The sequence below is a fragment of the Mirounga angustirostris genome, unplaced genomic scaffold (genome assembly GCF_029215605.1).
Source record: "Mirounga angustirostris isolate CCGP_5_RB_7025 unplaced genomic scaffold, mMirAng1.0.hap1 SCAF_12, whole genome shotgun sequence".
Taxonomy (NCBI): domain Eukaryota; kingdom Metazoa; phylum Chordata; class Mammalia; order Carnivora; family Phocidae; genus Mirounga; species Mirounga angustirostris.
The window spans coordinates 52003079-52024623 of NW_026991720.1; the positions used below are offsets into that span (position 1 = coordinate 52003079).

The 21545-nt window shown below is 36.9% G+C and overlaps 1 protein-coding gene across 2 annotated transcripts in view; it reads left to right on the top strand.

Moving 5' to 3' along the window:
* Nucleotides 1–21545, top strand: part of HYCC1 (hyccin PI4KA lipid kinase complex subunit 1) — a 90214-nt gene that overhangs the window by 27014 nt on the left and 41655 nt on the right. For both annotated transcript variants that reach the window (XM_045864581.3, XM_045864582.3), the window contains exons 2-3: nt 13141–13219; nt 20276–20377. In XM_045864581.3, coding sequence (XP_045720537.1) covers nt 13169–13219; nt 20276–20377 — 153 coding nt within the window. In that variant the 5' untranslated portion in view covers nt 13141–13168. The remainder of the gene's footprint in view (nt 1–13140; nt 13220–20275; nt 20378–21545) is intronic.

Here is a 21545-nt window from a genome sequence, read left to right on the forward strand (position 1 = left end):
GACCTCCTAAGGGAACAAGCCATGATAAGCTCATAGAAAAATAGTCTTTGTGGTTGTGTGCAGACATTAGTTATAGAAAGTATTTTCTTCTAAATAATTTGGCTTAGAATATGACAGCAACAGAGGAATTGAAAGAAAGAGGTAGAGATTATTACCCTAATTTGAAGATCTCTAAATTTTAGTGTAATCCTTTCTTGAGTCCCTAGTTTTTATCGTATTCACCTCTCATTTTGGTGAGATCAGTGTCAGTTTTCTTTGTATTAATTCAGACATCACCTGGCTGATACCCTTTTGTGGATGTTGAAGAGGTAGGTATCATATGGTAGAGTGGAATTTGAAGGATATTTTATCAATATCTTCTATATTGAAAGAGGAGGGTAAATAGATATGAATAGCAAGTAAGGCAGATACAATTAGGATTTAATTTGAACCTAGCTTGGGGCGCCTGGGTGGCACAGTTGGTTGAGTGGGGGACTCTTAGTTTTGGCTCAGGTCGTGATCTCAGGGTCATGAGATTGAGCCCCATGTGGGGTTCTGCACTCAGCACAATCTGCTTAACTCTCTCTCTCTGCCCCTTCCCCCACCCCCAGATGCGCACGCACTCTCTCTCTCTCAAATAAATAAATAAATAAATCTTTAAAAAAGAACTCAGCTGGGCACCTGGGTGGCTCAGTTGGTTAAGTGTCTGCCTTCAGCTCAGGTCATGATCCCAGGGTCCTGGGATTAAGTCCGGCATCAGGCTCCCTGCTCAGCGAGGAGCCTGCTTCTCCCTCTCCCTCTGCCCCTCCCCCTGCTCATGCTCTCTCTCTCTGTCAAATAAATAAAATGTTAAAAAAAATAAATAAATAAAAAGAACCCAGCTTAATTACTTTTCATTAGTGGTTATTGACTTTTTTTAAAATTACTGATTCTCTTCTCCTTTAACACTTGCCACTTCTTTGTAGAGAATAAAGTAAAAATCTATAGTTATGCATTTTGGAATTAGCTTTCAAATTTTTGGTTCAGGTTGGAGTCAAGAAATCTGAGCAATTTTGAAAACTTGTTAAACTTGCTTAACTAATACGTGTCAGCTTTATTATATTGACATTAGGTATAAAATACCTATGCAAGAGTTTGCAGTATATGTAAATAGGGGCCATTTATTAACTTAAGAGATCTTTCTGGAATATCTCCTATCTGATAGGTACTGGATTAGGTGCTGAGAATAGAATGTGGGCAAAACCAGATTTAGTTCCTGCTCTTAAAACACAGTACAGCGGGCGCCTGGGTGGCTCAGTTGGTTAAGCGACTGCCTTCGGCTCAGGTCATGATCCTGGAGTCCCTGGATCGAGTCCCGCATTGGGCTCCCTGCTCGGCAGGGAGTCTGCTTCTCCCTCTGACCCTCCCCCCTCTCATGTGCTCTCTCTCTCATTCTCTCTCTCAAATAAATAAATAAATAAATCTTAAAAAAAAAAAAACACAGTACAGGGCACCTGGTTGGCTCAGTCATTTAAGCTTCTGTCTTCGGCTCAGGTCATGATCCCAGGGTCCTGCGATCCAGCCCCGTGTCGGGTTCCCTGTTCTGGGGGAGCCTGCTTTTCCCCCTCCTTCTGAGGCAATCCCTGCTTGTGCTTGTTCTCTCTCTCTCTCAAATAAATCTTTAAAAAAACAAAACAAAACAAAACAAAAACAGTACAATCTCTGCTTGGTATATTATTCCCCCATGTAGCAAAAATAGACTGCCCATTAAATCTCTCCAGCAACAGTTTATTTCTTGCCTATGTTACCTGTAGGTGATTGTTGATTAGTTGTCACTTTGTCTACATGTCTCTCATTCCAGGATAAGGAAGTAGCCCTTATCTGGGACATTTGGGTGTCCCCTCACTCTCTACACTCTAGCCACACGGATTTCTTTCTTTTCTTTGAACAAGCCCAGTGATGCATTCTCTAGGGCCTTTCCTACAAGATTCAGTTTGCCTGGCACACTACACACCACACCACACCTTCTCATCCTAGTTAACTCATACTTAGTTAAATCTCAGCTGAAGTTGTCAGTTACTTAGGGAAACTTTTACTGACCCCCAAGTCTATGTCAGCCTACACTAATTCAAAGTGATCAGCCAGTAATTGAATTGATTACTAGAACAAAAGTCAACACTCTTTAGAGGATTATAACAGAAACCAGAATCTTTATAATTTATCGTCCATAATGTCCGGTTTATAATCAAAGTTCATAGTCATGCAAAGGAGAAGGAAAATGAAACTCAGGAAAAATGAACAGTCAATAGATATCAACTCCAAGATGGTTCATAAATTGGACTTAGCGGAGAAAGGTTTTAAAGCAGCTATTATAAATATGCTCAAAAATTAAAATAATGTTTAAGGAGTTAAAGGAAAATAAGACCTTAATGAATTAATAGATAGGGAATATCAGAAAAAAATGGAAAGTGAAAAAGAAAACGAAATGGAAATCCTAGGTCTGAGGGGTAAATAAATACATGAAAAATTCCTTGTATGAATGTGAGGGTGATCTAGTTGTGACATCTATCACCCTATTGATTAGTAGGCTTGATTTGGCTTATCTGGCAGGCTAGGCAGTGTCCCCTTCTCCCTCACTGCTCCATGTGCATCCCTCACAAAGCTGTGTGCTCTGTCGAAGAGGACGACCTTCCCCGATGGTGGAAGACCATTCTTCTGTCAAGGGTATACGAGTAGCTAAGTTCCCCTGCTAGAACCTCCAAATAAGCTCTCAAGGTCCATTTGTAGGAGAACATAGGGTAGTCAAGTTTCCAAGACTCCAGACACATCCAAATGAGGTGCTGCATGTGGCAGTCTGCCTTTCTTTAAAAAAGAGAAAGAAAGAAAGAAAGAAGAAAGGAAAAGAAAAAAGGAAAAGAAAAAAATTTCCCGTATGAACTTAACAGCAGATTGGAGATAGCAGAATAAAGAGTACACATCAGTAGAAATTATCCAATCTAAGAAACACAGAAAAAAAAGATTGAAGGAAAATGAACAGAGCCTCTAGGATCAGTGGGAAAATACCAGTCTTACATATGTATAATTGGAGCCCCAGAAGAGGAGAGTGACAATGATAGGAAGCATATTTGAAGATGTAATGGATGGGATTTTCTCAAATTTGATCAAAAACATCAATTTACTGATCTAAGGAACTCAGCTAGCCCCAAGCAGAATAAACTTAAAGAAAAACACACATAAGGGGGCGTCTGGGTGGCTCAGTCAGTTAGGTGTCCACCTTCAGCTCAGGTCATGATCCCAGAGTCCTGGGATCGAGTCCCCAGTTGGGCTCAATGGGGAGTCTGCTTCTCCCTCTGCCTCCCCCCTGCTTGTGCTCTCTCTCACTCTTGCTATCTCTCTCACAAATAAATAAATAAAATCTTAAAAAAAAAGAAAAAGAAAAACACACATAGGCTTATCATAGCTAAACTGCTGAAAACCAAAAATAAAGAGAAATGTTGATAGGAATCTATTTCAGATGTTCCATGGCACCCACATGTTAGATGATTCACTGGAACTCAAGGACTCAGAGGCAGTTATACCTGCTGTGCTCTACTACAGTGAAAGTATATAAAGCTGGATCAGTAAAGGGAAAAAGATGTATCAGCTAGATGTTAGAGTCAGAAGGAAACCAGGCATAAGCTTTCAAAGTCCTCCCTCCTGGTGGTCGCATAGGATGATACACTTTTTTCTCCTGCACTGAATTCTAGCAACACATACAAAGTGTTTGTCCCCAACTCACCAAAATTTACACAAAAAGAAATAGAAAATTTTAAATAGCTCTACATCTATTAAAGAAATTGAATTCTTTGAGTAGGAATGATGTTTTAGATAGGACACTGAAAATACTAACCATGAAAGAAAAAAAAATGACAAATTGGACTTCATTATAATTAAAACCTTCTGCTATTTAAAAATACCATTAAGAAAATTAGCAGTGCCTGAGTGGCTCAGTTGTTAAGCGTCTGCCTTTGACTCAGGTCATGATCCCAGGGTCCTGGGATTGAGCCCCAAATCGGGCTCCATGCTCAGCGGGAGACCTGCTTCTCCCCCTCACACTCCCCCTGCTTGTGTTCCCTCTCTCACTGTCTCTCTCTCTGTCAAATAAATAAATAAAATCTTAAAAAAAAAAAGAAAAAGAAAATTAAAAGAGAAGTCACAAACCAGGAGAAAATATTTGCAAAATAAATATGAATTCATTATCTATTAAGAACCCTTAAAACTCAGTAAGACATATAACCCGAATAACAAAGGGCCAACAACCTGTAAAAACACTTCACAAAAGAAGATAAATGAATGGCCAATAGGTACGTGAAAAGATATTCAACATTAGTCATCCTAGAACTGTATACTGAAACTATGAAATACTACTGCATACTCACTAGAACAGTTAAAATTTTAAAACCAAATATTGAGGAAGATTAGAGGTATTGAAAATCTTATAGATTGTTGCTGGAAATATAAAATGGTAGAGCTAATTTTTAGTTTGGTACAGTTGGCTGTTGGTGGTGTTGTGTATATGTATATGAAGATAAAACATTGTTACTATATGACCTAGCAATTCTACTCATAGGTGTTTTATTTACCATAAATAAAAATGTGCCCACAAGATTTGTATACAAATTGTTCCAGTTACTATTGCTGCATAACTACTGCAAATTTAGTAACATAAATAACGCCATTTTATCCTGCTCATGGATTCTATAGTTAAGAATTTGAGAAAAGGCAGATGAAGATGACTTGTCTCTTTTCCTCAATGTCTGTGGCCTTAGCTGAGAGGGCCCAAAGGCTAGGGATGACTGGGGGCTGGAATTATCTGAAGACTTGCTCATTCTTAAGTCTGCTGGTTGATGCTGACTGTTAGCTGGGACTCAGTAAGATTGTCAGTGGAGAACACCTGCATGTGACTTTTCATGTTAGTCCTTGGGCATTTTCATAATACAGTGGATAGGTTTCAAGAAATGGTCCCCAGAGAATCAGGTGCAAATTGTATCACCTGGTATGACCTAGCCATAGTACCAAGCTTACTTACATTCAAAGGGAGGTTACATTGATTCCACTTCTTGATGAAAGGTGTGTCCAAGTTATCTTGTAAGGAGATTATGTTGTGGTTATCTTCAGAGAATACAGTCTGCCACATGAATGTTTATAGCATCTTGATTCATAATAGCCCCAAACTGGAAGTAATCCATATGTCCATCAACAGGTAAATAGGTAAAATTTTGTGGTATATTCATACAAGTCAGCAATAAGAAAGAACAAGCTTTTGATACACTCAACAGCATGAATAAATCTCAAAAACATGCTGAGAAGATGAAGCCAGAAGCACATGTACATAGTATATTATTCCATTTGTACGAAGCTCTTGTGCACGCCAAAGTAATCTATAGTGATAGAAATCAAACCAGTAGTTGCCTGGAATAGGGGGTTGGAGGATTGACTGGAAAGGATGGATACATAGAACTGAACACTTAAAATGTATACATTTTATTGTATATAAATTATACCTCAAAGTTGATTTTAAAAGCTAAAAAAAAACTGTAAGGGCAGGTAGGAATTAGAAACAAGCATACAGCTCTTTTGAGGAGTTTTAATGTAAGAACAGAGATGTGAAAACAGCTGAAGAGGAAATGAGGTAGAGAGGGAGAAATTTAGGGAGAGGAGGCTTGTTACAGTGATTTTGTTAGGTAGGCAAGAGAGGATGCTTGTAGTGCATTATTCAAAGGATTGGCCTCTGATAGGATCATGGACAATTCATTTGTAGTTAACAGAAGGGAAGATGGAGTGTAAAGGTACAGATGCTTTTAGGTAGGTAGAAATTTGGGAATTTGTGGAAGTTGTCTTCTGATTGTTCAGTGAGGTAGGAATTAAGATTATCAGCTGAGAGTAAGAATGGGAAGAAGGTTTTAGACTAAGTTTTAAGTATCAGGTAGAGTGTGTGAAACAATTAAGTAGGAGACTGGGAAAGTGAATAGCCTGCAGGGGAACTGCATGATTGCCAGGCAACAGTAAGGGTCTACTTAAGGTTCTTGGTCATAACTTTTAAGTGTTGTTTTAGTTATTTTTTCCACTTTGTTCAGCTGCATGGTTGCTGACATGCACCAGGTGAAGAGTTGGATTTTACCAGGCTTGTATTTTTGCCAAAGAAATAAAACAAGGGCAAAGTAGTTGAGGGAGTATATTCAAAATGGTGATTAGAATTGACTAAAGAATTTGAAATGGGCAAGGAGAGAAAGGAGAATATTGGGAAGTGACATTAGTCCTGGTATGGTCAAAAGGTTTTGGGGTCTGAGTGCCTAAAAAGATGTGTTGAAAAGATAGAAGAGGTCAGAGTCAGCAGGAGTAATGACAAGGGCTAGGGCAGTGGTTTCTCAAAGTATCATATAGGGACCTTTGGGGGTCCCTAAGGTCCTTTCATGTAGTCTACAAGCTTAAAACCATTTTCATCATAATATTAGGACTTTTATTTGTCTTTTTCACTCCCATTAATGAGTATACAGTGGTGCTTTCCAGAGGCTACATGATGACTAATGGGATATATGCTTATAAGTTCTTATGTTTTAAAAATTTGTTTTATTTTTGAATATAGTAAATATCAATAGATATTAACCTACATAAATAAAAAGCTGTTTCAGAGCCTCAATAATTTTTGAAAATAATTTTATGAACAATTTTAGATTTATAAAAAAATTGCAAACATAGTACAAGAGTATCCCCATATATCCCACATCCAGGTTCAGTTTCTCTTAATGTCATTTTAGGATTGTGCGTTTGTCATTACTAATTACATTGCTATTAACTAAATTCCAGACTTTATTAGGATCTCACTAGTTTTTTTATTACTGTCCTTTTACTTCTAGGATCTGATCCAGGATACCATATTGTATTCAGTTGTCATGTCACCTTAGTCTCTCTGGTCTATAACAGTCTCGCAGTCTTTTTCTGTTTTTTTATGACCTTGTTATTCTTGAGGAGTACAGATCAGATATTTTGTAGAACATCCCTCAAATGTTTCTCTAATGTCTTCTCATTATTATACTGGGTTTATAGGTTTTTGGGAAGAATACCACAGGGGTAAAGTGCCCTTCTCATCATATCATATCAGGGGTACATGATATTCACATGACATCACGGGTGAGGTGAATCTTGATCAAGTCAGTGTTTGCCAGATTTCTCCATTATAAAGTTACTATTTTCCCCTTTCCATACTCTATTCTTTGGAAACAAATCACTAGGTCCAACCCATTCTCAATAGGGAGACAGGGACTAAACTCCTCCTGGATATATCATTTGGAATTCTTCTGTGAGGAAGACTTGTCTCTTGCTCTCTAAATTTTGTTTGTTTGTTTATTTATTTATTTCAGTGTGAACTCATGTATGTTTATTTTATACTTTGGGTAATAATTCAGTACTACATTATTTGTTATGTTGCTCAAGTTGTTTCGGCTTTAGCCATTGCATGTTCTTTCAGGTTGGTTTAATATCTTAAAGTGTAAAGTGGCCCTGACCAAGTGTTTGAGAATAGCTGGTCTAGGTCATGATCATAGGATTGAATAGCTGAGGCAGGGAAAAAGACAATGTGGTTGGAAGAGATTTTTAGGAATTAAGAATTCAGGGCGTGAGAAAATAACCACCAAGAATTTAAATTACTATTTATTTATTTATTCACTTATTTATTTATGAGAGAAAGAAAGCACAAGCAGGAGAGGCAGAGGGAGAAGGAGTGAGAAACTCAAGCAGACTCCTCGCTGAGTGCAGAGCCCGACTCGGGGCTCGATCTCATGCCCCTGAGATCATGACCCCAGCCAAACCAGGAGTCAGATGCTTAACCAACTGTGCCACCCAGGCACCCCAATCACCAGAATTTAAATAGGAGTAGTTTGAAAGAGGGACAGTGAGCCAGAGCTAAAGTCATTTAGAAATGAAGGGGAGGTGGTGGGGGATTTGATTGATAGATGACAGCTACATGAGTTTCAAAGCAATGTTGGGTGGATGGTTTGAAAAGAGAGAGGAAGAATGATTTGAAATGATAATAAGGAGGAAGGAGGACACTTACTTTACCTCCAGGCTAAGTGGTTACTTCTGGGGCTATGTGAGGAAAAGCAGTCACCGTGAGAAGATCACAGGGAAAACTGTCTTCAGAGAAGAACTGGGTTTCATATTAGAACAAGAGAAAAAGACATTCAGAGAATTGTTGAGGACATAGAGGATTTTGCTGCTAACAGATTGTCAGTTTCAGAAGGCACAGTGAAAAAACCTCCTTCCAGAATTTGGATGGGATAGGAGATGAGGGTAAAATAGAGAGTGTGTAAGAGTTATGAAGATTAGTGTATGAGGGCTGAGTGTAACCTGGAGCTGTAGTTTCTTGTGGTGCCCGACATAAACAGGGATCAGAGATGAAGGGAATGGTGACTTTGGTCTTGGTAGACCTGAAGCAGATAGTGGTGGTGAGGCTGTGAAAGTTTCAAGGGTAGGGAGCTATTTTTAAGCCTTTCTTTTGAGCTCTGCAGAAGAAGGCAAAGAGGTACGGGCAGGGACAATTTTACTTGAGCTTGAATGCATGCTAAATAAGTGAGTATTCAGATTAACTCAGCTATGCAATTGAGGGCTCCCATATGATCTCTGTAAAGTGGAAGATAAGAGCCCTGGGGCTGTCTGGTGTTACTATTGTATAATATACACACAGAAAAATGCACAAATCAGTGTGGAGTTTGGTGAATTTTCACCCAATGAACACACCTGTGTAACCGGCCCCTACATCAAGAAGCAGAATATTACTAGAACCCAAAAAAGTAACTCCCTCAAGGGCAACCATTATCCTAACTTTCAACACAATTTATTAATTTTGCCTGTTATTGAAGTATATGCAAATGTAATTATAGAGTATACACTCTTTTTCTGCCTCCTTTTCCTCAACATTGTGATATTGATATAATTATAGTTTATTGTCATTGTTGTATAGAACTCCATGTACAGTGTGCCATAATTTATCCATTCTACTCTTGATGAACATTTGCTTTGTTTCTACTTTTTAACTATTTACAAAACCTGTTGCTATGCAAATTCTTAAGCACATCTTTCAGAAAACATATATCCATGTTTCTGTATGGTATATTTTTTATGGGTGGAATTGCTGGGTCTATGGCACATGAATGTGTTCAAGTTTAGAAGATATTGCCAAAGCATTTTCCAAGATATTGTACCAGTTTATATCCACACCAGCATGTATGAATATTCCGTTTGCTCCGTACCTTTTTCAATGCTTGGTATTATTTGCCATTCATTCTAGCCACACTTGCAAGTGTGTGTGTGTGTGTGTGTGTGTGTGTATGGTATTTAATTGTGGGTTTTAATTGACTAACAATGTTGAACACCTTTCATATGTTAGGTTTCCATTTGGGTAAGTTTTTCCTATTGGGATTGTCTGCCTTTTTCTTACTAATGTGAGTTCTGTGTATGTTTTGGATATGAAGCTCTTGTCAGATATATGAAATGCAAATATCTTTTCTGACCCTGTGGCTTTGCCTTTTCATTCTCTTAATGGTAACTTTTGATGAATAAAAGTTCTTCCTTCCCCCTCCCCCCAGCTTTATTGAGGTATGATTGACAAATAAAAGTTGTATATATTTAAGGTATAAATGATGGTTTGATATGCCACAATCAAGCTCATTAATATATCCATCACCTTACATAGTTATCTTTGTGTGTGTGTGTGGTGAGAACACTTAAGATCTACTCTCTCAGCAAATTTCAAGTATATGTTTTCAACTGTAGTTACCATGCTGTATTTACATTAGATTTCCAGAACTTATTCATCTTATGACTGAAAGTTTATACCTTTTGACTAACATCTCCCCATTGCCCCTACGTCCCAGCCCCTGGAAACCACCCTTTTACTCTCTGTTAACTATGAGTTTGACTCTTTTAGATTCTACATATAAGTGAGATCTTGCAGTATTTGTCTTTCTGTGTCTGGCTTATTTCACTTAGCATAATATCCTCTAGGTTCATCCATGTTGTCACAAATGGCAGAATTGCCTTCTTTTTAAGGCTGAATAATATTCTGTTGTGTGCTACATTTTCTTTATCCATTCATCTGTTGGCAGATAGAAGTTCTTACTTTTAATGAAGTCCAATTTATTTTTTTAACTGTCTTATGATTAGTGCTTTTGTGCCTCTTGTTTAAGAAACCTTAGCATACTCCAAGGTTATGAAGGTATTCTCTTATGTTTTCTTCCAAATGCTTTTTTACCTTTTTCACTTAAATCTATGGATCCATGGAACTGATTTTTGCACATGGTGTGAACTAGTAGGTCGTGGTTCTTTCCCCACCTTCCACCCCAGTCGCTGTCCATTGACTTAGCGTCATTTAATTTATTTTATTTTATTTATTTATTTATTTGAGACAGAGAGAATGAGAGACAGAGAGCATGAGAGGGAGGACGGTCAGAGGGAGAAGCAGACTCCCTGCCGAGCAGGGAGCCCGATGTGGGACTCGATCCTGGGACTCCAGGATCATGACCTGAGCCGAAGGCAGTCGCTTAACCAACTGAGCCACCCAGGCGCCCGTCATTTAATTTAAAGACTGTTCTTTCCCTACTGAATTACAGTGTCACTTTCATCATAAATCAGGTGACTAATATATCTGTAAGTCTGTTTCTGGCTACTCCGTTTCTTTTCTTTTTTTTTTTTTTGGCCCCTATGATAATACCACACTGGCTGAACTACTATGATGTTTGGTAAGTTTTGTAGTAAATCTTGATATTTAGAAGTTCAAGTCCTGTAGCTCTGCTGTTCTTCAAGATTGCTTTGACTATTCTTGATCCTTTGCACATCCCTCTTGATTCCTTTTAACCTTTTAAAAATTAGTCTTAATTTTAACTAGGGAATTATTTTGAATTTTTGTAAAAATGTTACCTTCCCCAGTTCTCTGTAATTTGATGTAGCATGGTTTTGTGATAATTTTCTGTCCTACTAGATAAAAAATGGATAAGTTAAAAAAAGAAACTCTTCTTTGCATTTATATTTACTTTGCTTCATTTTGCTTCACAAATAAGTATAATACAACAAGATAAACATAAGTAGATCCAGGGGCACCTGGGTGGCTCAGTTGGTTAAGTGCCTGACTTTGGCTCAGGTCATGATCTCAGGGTCCTAGGATCAAGCCCCGCATCAGGCTCCACTCAGCCTAGGAATCTGTTTGTCCCTCTCCCTGTTCCTCCGTCTTTACCACCCCCTCCCCCACCAACTCATGCTCTCTCTCTCTCTCTCAAATAAATAAATAAATAAATAAAATTTTTAAAAGTAGATCCAGGCAGAAAGAAAATAAGAATAAGTATAATATGAAACAAGAAAAAGGATTAATTCAGGCCTGCTTTTTTGTGTATAGAGTTAGGACAGAAACTGTGACTCCCATTTTATTAGAATCGAAGCAAAGAGAATCAGTTACTCTAAAGGAGAGGTTTTTCCTAGTGGTGAAAACTGAATATGTGAATTTTCTCCTCTTTTGGATTTTATTTATTTATTTATTAAAAAAAATTTTTTTTTAAGATTTTATTTGCGAGAGAGAGAACGAGAGACAGAGAGCATGAGAGGGAGGAGGGTCAGAGGGAGAAGCAGACTCCCTGCCGAGCAGGGAGCCCGATGTGGGACTCGATCCTGGGACTCCAGGATCATGACCTGAGCCGAAGGCAGTTGCTTAACCAACTGAGCCACCCAGGCACCCTCCTCTTTTGGATTTTAAAGGTGGTAACATGTGATCTAGCAGGATTTTCAGTAACATTTGGGACACAGTTCCAAAGCCCAGTTTATTTGAATGGACAGTTCTATAAAATCAGTAGTATGGTACACATATGTGTTTTTGATGGTTTGACTTGACTCAAGGATAAAATTTGGATTAAAAAATAAATGGGCTATTTTCTATTCTAAAAAAATAACACGCATATCTCTCAATTCTTAATGAATGAATGAAAATGTGTGTGTGTATACACATATTTTTCTTAACCATGGTTTTATTTTTTTCTTCATTTTTTTAACCATGTTTTTAGAGTATATTCTTTGGCAAGAACCTGTGTTGTTCATTAAGACATATCTGTATGCCTTGATAGTCAGCTGAGCAGAGGCTATATGAGTTGATATTCTTCAATAATAACATTGGATAGTATTAAAACTTACTGCCAGGTACTGTAATAAGTGCTTTTATTTGCATTTTTTAATTTAATCCTCACAATAACCCCCTGAAAGCAGGTGCTGTGGCTATCTGTATTTCACAGATGAAAAAAGTAAGGTAAATAAGTTGCCCAAGGTTATACTACAAATAAGTAATAGAATCAGGATTCCATTTCTGGCAATTATGCCTTCTTTCTACTACACTATAAAGCTGATGAAAATTAAGAAGCCCAATGCAGGATTTGTGGCTGAGTTAGGAGGTTAGTAAATTCAGATAGAGCTAAGGTTTTCCTTCAAGAAACAGTTTTTAGGTCTCCTCTCATACAGATGAATGAAGAAAATTACATTGTACGTTCACAAAAATTTTGTTTGAGATAAATTTGTTTGCATTTTCTTTAGCTTCCTTTTTTTTTTATTTTTACTTAACTAAATCCCAGTCTTCTGAATAACTGTTGTTGAATATGATCATTATCTTGAATATTATCATTTTCATTCTTTATAAGTATTAAGCTTTCAGGGAACCAAGTGGCTTGTCTAAATAGATTGTAAAGAATCAAAATATAAGCAAATTGAATTCTTAAATGCTTTCTAAAAGTCAATTTTGTAGCATGTCTTTTTATATTTTTACAGTTTTAAAATATTTTCTGCAATTTTCTTGCGAAGCATGATATTTTGGAATTATTTCATTGAAACTAGGGGAAAGTGTTCAGTAGGTTTTGCAGCTGGCAGTCCTAAAAGCTGAATGAAAATTGCAGAGCCAATTTCACTATGTTATGGTATTTATGCTTTTATTAAAATTCTTGCTTTTGAATGCTTGTTTGTGCACAATGTTTTGAAATGAGCCTCGTAATTTATGTTTGAAACTGCTTTAATTTCACAACTAAGAAGTAACTAAATTTTACAGGATTAGTTCTATTCATAGTAATCTGACTATAATATATATTCAAAATTTTAACATTTTCCTATGTTAACTTTCAGGTCGAAGGTCTAGAACAGATGTGGAAAGATGTTCACTTCAGAGAAAGGGGCTGTGGAGGAATGGTTGTCAGAGTTTAAGGTAATATTTACTGTTTCAATATAATAATTATATTCCAAAGCAGTTTTGCTTGGGGTTTAAATCCCAGTGGCTCTTTTTAAATTTTTATTTTACTATAATTTTATAATTTTTGTTTTTTTATGACTGAAAGGCTAAGTATCTATGGAAGCAGAAATATATTCCAATAAATCTTAATAAGGAATTATTAACACATAGTAATTCTTTCCAGGAAATAAATTCCTTTTTTCTCCCAAGTGATTAAAAGAGTTTGTTTTCTCCTTTTCATAGCAACCCCACAAAGAATGGTTAAAGTTTCTGAATGCTAATGTTACCCTCTCCAGCCATCAAGGACTGTGTTGAAATGTTTCTCCCAATTTGGAGGGCAATGGGAGTGGGTATGATCAACAATGGGAGAAGATGGGAAGATATTTGCCCACCTTTCTACCAATGGATCCATCTTTAACTGGCTTTCTTTCTTGTGAACTTTTCTCTACAATAGCTAAAATTGTCTTCTTTTTTTGCAGGGGGGTGCAGAGGGAAAGGGAAGGAGAGAGAGAACTTTAAGCAGGCTCCATGCCCAGTGAGGAGCCTGACAGGGAGCTCTATTTTACAACCCTGAGATCATGACTGAGCTAATATCAAGAGTCGAACCCTTAACCAACTGAGCCACCCAGGGACCCCTAAAATTGTATTCTTTAACCAGTTAATTACCTTCTCCTTGTCCTCTAGGTCTTGTTACACATAATTATGTGAAATTCATGATCATGAACCATAGGAATGAAGGGTTTGGGCTGCAACTGTCACTTTTTGGTCCAGCCTAATCAGCCCACAACTTTCAGGGACAAATGTATAGTCTGACAAAGTCAGACTTACTGGCTTGTTTCAAAGAGGGAGACTACACAACAGGCACTGTATGGGTATCTCACCAAACAAAGGAAAAGATAAAATTATAGGATTTGGAGGAAAGGTGAAGTTTAGATGAAATTTAAATGAAGCAGTATTTTTATGGGCTCAAAACAAAGCAGAGCTGTGTGTAATGGAGTTAAAATCTGGTGTGGACTTCAAAGTGGACCCAGGGTCATGTTGTCTTGGAAACTACAAAGTTAACATCTATGTAGAATGTTGTGCTCAGAAACCCCTTATCTGAAGCTCTGGCTCTGCACCTTGGTTGGAAATCAAGCCTGCTTCTCTGTGTCAAGGTGACTTAGATCCTCCAGGCAAGAGTGGGATGTTTCATTCTTTCTGATATATGTTTATACAGCCAAGTTTTTGATATCTGTGATTTTAGATAACAAGACTTCTCAGTGAATAAGAATACAGTTAGTCACTCAAAAAGGGAGGTTGTTCTGAAACTTCAGCTGGAGTGTGTCCTTGAGAGAAGCAATGTTTCCTGTTAATTTTGCAGCTGGCCTTATCAGTCATTATTATCTCATCCTGACAAATGGCTGGGCAGATTTTCACTTTGTCAGTTATTATAGTCATGAGTTGAGTATCCTTCTACAGATCCTCTAAGTCATCAAAAAGTGATATAGAATCTTATAAAAGTGTACTGTATATAGTGCCTTCTACATATTTTAATAATTTGATTAAACATTCTGCATATGTTGTTTTTGTAAGTGTTTGAGGTGTTTTTAAGCTTTTTTTTTTGCTTCAGCAGTGTTTAACATGGTTCATTCTATCATGATTTTTTTAAAAAAATATTTTATTTATTTATTTGAGAGAAAGAGAGAGCACAAAAGGGGAGAGGAGTAGAGGGAGAAGCAGACTCCCCTCTGAGCAAGGAGCCGGACATGGGACTCGATCCCAGGACCCTGGGATCATGACCTGAGCCGAAGGCAGACTCTTCACCGATTGAGCCACCCAGGCGCCCCATCATGATTTTTTTGACAGGTTGATGGAAATTGTCGAGTTTAAGAGTTGAGTACTACTTCTAGGGCATTGTTATGTTTAATAGTGAGGTAAAATTTGCAAAAACAATTATAGCCAGCCAGTTAGCCATTTTTTAGTATGGGAGTTGTGGAAAGAGGGCATGTTAAAGGATGGGGGAAGGGGCAACTATTAAGGCAAATAATTGAAAATCATGACTGATTCCCTTACCTTCTTGTCTGTTTGTTTATTCCCTTTCTCTCCTGGCTTGGATATGTAGCACCCTAGCAGTGTAGCAGTGAAGGGTAAGGGGGCAGTGCAGTAAGTAGTATGGGCAAAAATATGCCCTAGTGTTTGAGGAAGTGGGTAGTTGCAGAGGTGACATGCAGAAGACTCAACTAGAGTGGTTACATTGGTAGGTTGGCTACTTTGAGTAAATAAGTAAATACATGGAGGATGATAATGGGAGTTAAGTTTCTCTGTGTCCGAGAAAGGAATTAGAAACATGGAATGAGGAAAGCAAGAAAGAATGCTAAGGTGTTCATTAGAATTGAAAGAATCAGTATGAACTCATGGATTTAAATATATATCTGATTAAGTTATACATGTAAAACTGTACATACATGTATCCATATATTTCCCAGCTTTATTCCCTGGGAGGGCCGAGGAATAATGACACCCTGGTAGTAATGAGTACACCATGCACCCAGATCTTGTTTTCTAAATGCCGTCTTCCACTAAAAGAAACTGGGATGTGAATAAAGTATTATCTAAATAATATTTTAGCAATATAACATATATTATGTGGGTAGCACTATTTTATCAAAATTTTTATAAGATTAAGTCAAGGATAAGGAAACTTTTCCATTGGGAGAAGGGGAGTGAAATCCTGGGCCACATGAATTAAAAAATAATTTAATTTTTTTCTAGCCCCCCAAGATTAAATTTACCCAATTTTCTTCTTCTTTTTTTTTTAAGATTTTATTTATTTGAGAGAGAGCATGTGCTGGGGGAGGGGCAAAGGGAGAGGAAGAAGCAGGCTTCCTGATGAGCAGGAAGCCCATCCTGCGGCTTGATCCCAGGGCCCTGGGATCATGACCTGAGCCAAAGGCAGATGCTTAATCCAGGCACCCCCTAAATCTGCCCAATTTTCAATCAATTTAATATAATGAATGTTTTAAATTATTGTTAAGTCTACATTATAGCTAAAGAGAAGATATTTTCTATTCCTTGTTTAATTTGGTAAATATTCCTGAAAATTATTTTGAGTGTTATTCAGAATTGTGTTAATATGTGTTGAATTCAATTCAGCTCTGTTTATGTTTGATAAAGAGATTAAGTTTATCAGGCAAAATCAGCAGCATATTAAGGCTAATAGAAAGTAGAAAAGTGCTTGAGAACATATCTTTTAAGTACTTTTAAAATTAGAGTATCTTGTCTTTTGAAATGATTTGTGATGTTAGTTACATGTTTTGGCTAAAATAATTAAGAAAGGAAGTTTGGATGCATATATATATATATATATATATATATATATATATATACATAATATATATAGAGAGAGAGATTGAGGGAGAGAAGTGGGTAGGGGAAGCCTCTGTTTCGTTGTTTAATTTGGTAACCATGGTGCTATTAAGCCTATAAAATCATCAGATTGACAAAGTAGTTCAAGCACATAGGGACTCAGAAACCCTTTGATGTAGTCATAATTATTCTGCTAGGTGGTTTTATGATATTGGAAAAATCACATTAACTTTTTTAGGTTTCAATATCCTCATCAGAAAGAGTGAAGTGGGTGGTCTGTGAAGATGATTTTAGTTCTACATTGTTCCGTGGTTGCAGTCTGAACTCCCAACCCTATAACTTCATTCACCATGCTCACAAATGCACAAAGACAACACAATTTGTTGTGTGCAAAAAATTTTTTTTTTTGCCTTTGGAAAAACTATTCGTATCTACTCTAGCTGTGGGCCCTCATTAGTATTCTCTTCATATACCAACAAAGTGATTAGACTTGAGACTTCATTATTTTAAGATTTCATTAATAGTTCAGTTTCTATCTTTTTTTCAAGATCTTTTTCAAGATTTATTTACTTATGTTAGAGAGAAAGTGAGCATGAGTGGGGGGAGGGGCGGAGGGAGAGAGGGAGAAGCAGAGTCCTGGCTGAGCAGGGAGCCCGATGGGGGCTAGACCCCAAGACCCTGAGATCATGACCTGAGCCGAAACCAAGAGTCAGATGCTCAACCAACTGACCACCCAGGTGCCCCTAGATTTTATTTATTTATTCATTTGAGAGAGAGAGAGAGAGCGCCCATGTGCATGAGCGGGGGGAGGGGCAGAGGGGGAGGGAGAGGGAGAGAGAGAATTTCTTAAGCAGACTCTGTGGGTGTGCAGAGCTGGACAAAGGGCTCAATCCCAGGACCCTGAGATCATGAGATGAGCTGAAACCAAGAGCTGGCTGCTCAACCAACTGAGCCACCCAGGCATCCCTCAGTTTCTATCTTTTCAAAGATGTATTTGTAAAGTATTATCTTTCAGATTGTATTGTGTTTTTCTTAATGTTTTGTGTAGATTTATCTAGCAGATTTCTAGACTCCTAATTTTTTCAATTTTCTGGTAATCACTGAATCTTAAAATCTAATATATGTATGATATTGAATAGAATTGTTTTATTTGTCGGTTCTCTATCCATCTGTCTGTCTTCATTAATTCTCTTCTACCCAACCCATATCACCTCCTTACATTTTTAAAAAGCCATCTGCCAAATGATACTTTAGTATGAAGCATTTGCCTTCTTCAAATTTTGCCAAGACTAATTTCCCATTATTATTATTATTATTATTATTTTTGTCTCCAGTTCTGCCTTCTGAAAAGTTAGAAAGCTTAGCTGGTATTTAAGAAGGCCAGTGCCTTTGAACTAGTACAGTGCAAGAAAATGTAAAGGTTTGCTCTAATAGTATTTAAATCCATGAGGCTCTGTTAGATCTTAAGTTTTTCAAAGCACTGTTCATAAACACAGCAATTATATTTTCTCCCCTTCTATAGACAAAAGTGTCTTTTCCCACATTTGCAAAATGAAATAATGACAGAATTCTGCACTAATTTTTAGAAGACCCTTCCTCAAATTTAGCAGCATAGTGTCCTAGGCCCAGGTATTTTCAGAGAAGAGCTATTCTTTTGCCTTCAGGCTGTTTCACAGAAAATATTTCACCTCATGAGGGTTAATTGGTACATAAACTGAAAATTGTAATTCACATTTTAAAAAAGATTTCATTTATTTATGTGAGAGAGAGAGAGAGACAGATAGTGACAGAGATAGTATGAGAGAGCACGAGTGGGGAGGAAAGAGAGGAGGCTTCCCGCTGAGCAGGGAGCCCATCCCGGGGCTCCATCCCAGGACCCTGGGATCATGACCTGAGCTGAAGGCAGACGCTTAACCAACTGAGCCCCCCAAGCACCCCTGTAATTCATATTTTTAATGAATGTTACGGTTTTAGCCTACATAGTATATGTAATATTATAATAATCTTTCTATTCACTAATCATTTTTTTAAGATTTATATTTCAATTCACTTAGTTTTAAATTTTCTAGTTAGACACACACACAAACACACACCCACACACACACACGTAATAGTGTGTTTTATATATAAGTCAGGTTCATTTCCATTCAGGGAGTTAAAAATCTGTTGTTTATTTGACCATAATTCCCCTTTATATAAATTCCCCTAGTCTTAGGTTACTCTTGATCAAATAATGGAAATGAAATGTTGCCTGGAGATCTTTTGTTACATGCTTTTGAAATATTGAAGAATGCCCTAATCTCCTCTTTAGTAAGCAGTTGCAATGAAACTTTTTTTTTTACTCTGGAGAATGGTGGAAGTTTTCCAGATAGTTCACATTTACTTACCATTCTGGTAAATGAAACTATCTTATTGACTTAAAAAAAGAATCTATTCAATTATATATCTTACGATGAAATGTGACCTATTTTTAAAGAATCTACTGAAGTGTAAACAGTGGCAGTGTTTATTTCTTATTGTGTTCATCTCTAATAAATCCCTTCAGCAAAGGTTTGAGTATGAGGCCTTATGCTGAGTGCCATGGATGGAGAGATGATAAGATAGTTCTTGCCCTTAAGGAGCTCATGGTAAAGTAAAAATGAATCATATATCCTTAGCATAAACATTTATGCTGTTTAATTTTCTGTGTCTGTTTATGCACATGTACACCTATGTACATTAACCATAACTGTTTTAAATTACGAAATACTAGGAGATGGGACATGTAAGAAATAGTGTATATCTTGGAATGACTGTTAGCAATATCTTGAGATATTATATCTACTGCAGGATTAATATTTGTTGATTGAAGTAATTTGCATGAGAAAAAATAATGAGTTGGAGACAGATATTAAGGAAGGGATATACTCTAGAAGGGTATGTTTTTATCATTTGTTATAATGAAGTGTTTTGTTTTTGGTTGGTTTTTTTTTTTTCAGATTTCCCTACTACTTTTACCCAAAACTGTCTGACTGGAGTTTTATCTCTGGTCATGGTGTCTTTTCTGAATGGATGGTGCTGGCAAGCTGTCCATATTTTAAGTGGCATTAGGAAAACTAGTTTGTTGGTAGTGTGGCTCTCTTTTTCTCCAGTTCTGAGAAGTCTAAAATTTGCCCCCAATTCCTAACTTAATAGTCACTATATGTAACTCAGGAGTTACTTTGATAGATGATCTGTGGCTTTAAGGTTTGAAATGTTATTCGATCCTTATACAACATGTTTATTAAGAAATAAGATCAATACCATTAATGAGATTTGTAACTTATATAATGCTACAAAAAATATGTATCTGGCTTTACACATGGTTTGTATCCTATTTCTAACCTGAAAGTTGAAATGTTAATGTTAATTTGTATCCCTGTTGATGATAAGAAAATTAAATATATTTTTTGTTGAGATATAATTCACATGACATAAAATTCATTGTTTTAGAGGGAAAATATAGTGGGTTTTGGTATAGCCACAATGTTGTGCAACTAACACCAGCATCTGATTCCATCACACCAGAAAGAAACTCCATACCTATTAGTCACTCACAATTCCCCCTCCCCCCAATCTCTGGCAACAACTGATCTACTTTCTGTTTATGGGTTTGCTTATTCAGGACATTTCATAAAAATAAAATCTTTTTTTTTTTAATTTGTTTAGACACTACCAGAAACATCTTTATCAAATTATGCCACAAATTTGAAAGACAAGAGTTCTTTAGTCTCATCTCTGTATAAAGTTATCCAGGAGCCACAAAGTGAGGTAAGTACTCTTACAGTTTATTATGCTAGTAGCATTCAGTTGATTGATTTTTAATTTTTTATTGTGAAATATAATATATATATAAAAGAGTAAGAAAAACTATATGTTTAAAGAACTTTAATATATATTATGGATTGTTTATCTGATTACATTTGAGAAATGGGTGGAGGGGTAAGAGTAGAATACTGTATGTTCAAAAATGGTAGAGTGAAAAAAAGAACTATAATAAAATGAACTTCACTGTACCATCTCCTAGGCCAAGAAATAGAATTATTACCATATTCTAAAAGCCATCTCTGAATATGTTCCTCCTCTTATTCTATCTGTTTGTCTGTCTGTTTCTCTGTCTATCTTGTTAGAGGTAGCCTACAAAGTCAGGGCCATTATATGTATTGATTGATACAACAAATATTTGTTTGCTCATTATGAACCAGCTTCAATGCTAGGCAATAGAAATTCAAAGATAAGTAACACATGGTCTTTATCCTGCAAGGAGAAAGGGAGAGAAAATAAGTAAATACATGCATTCAAGGCAATGCCTAGATGGATATGCACAATTCCAGGTATGCAAGGTGAAAGGACATTGCAAATAGTTGGGTTAGTATATGGAGGCCTGAGAAAATGCAAGACATTTAAGGAATGGCAAGTAGTTTGGTCCAGCTGGTGTTTCTCTGTCCTTCTTTTCTCTTGCCCACGTCTCCTTTTCTTTTTTTTAGGAAGAAAATTTAGTTTGAAGGTGATAACATAATCTATACTCCAGATTCTGGTGTTTACAAACCCCACCATTCATAGTAGAAATAGAAAAGGATTGGAAATAGTGTGGAAAGTAAAAGGCATGGTATTTGGAAAAAAGTGAATAGGCTAATGCAATAGTAAACAAGAGAATAAGACTGGTACTGAACTGAAGCTGGAAAGATTGGTTTAGGCTGTAACCATGGTGAGCCTTGAATTCCATCATAAGCAGTTTAGACTCTTTTTTGCACTGAAGGCATGACTTGATCAGATTATTGTTTCAGGAAGTTGGCTATGTGGAGAATAGATTGGAGAATGGAAAAATTGAAAGCAACAGATGCTAGGACAATAGCCTAGGAGGGAGCTCCTAGGAGAATGGAAAGAGGTGGAGTAGAGGGGAGCGCGATATGAGGTGTGTAGTTTTTTTGGTATCTAA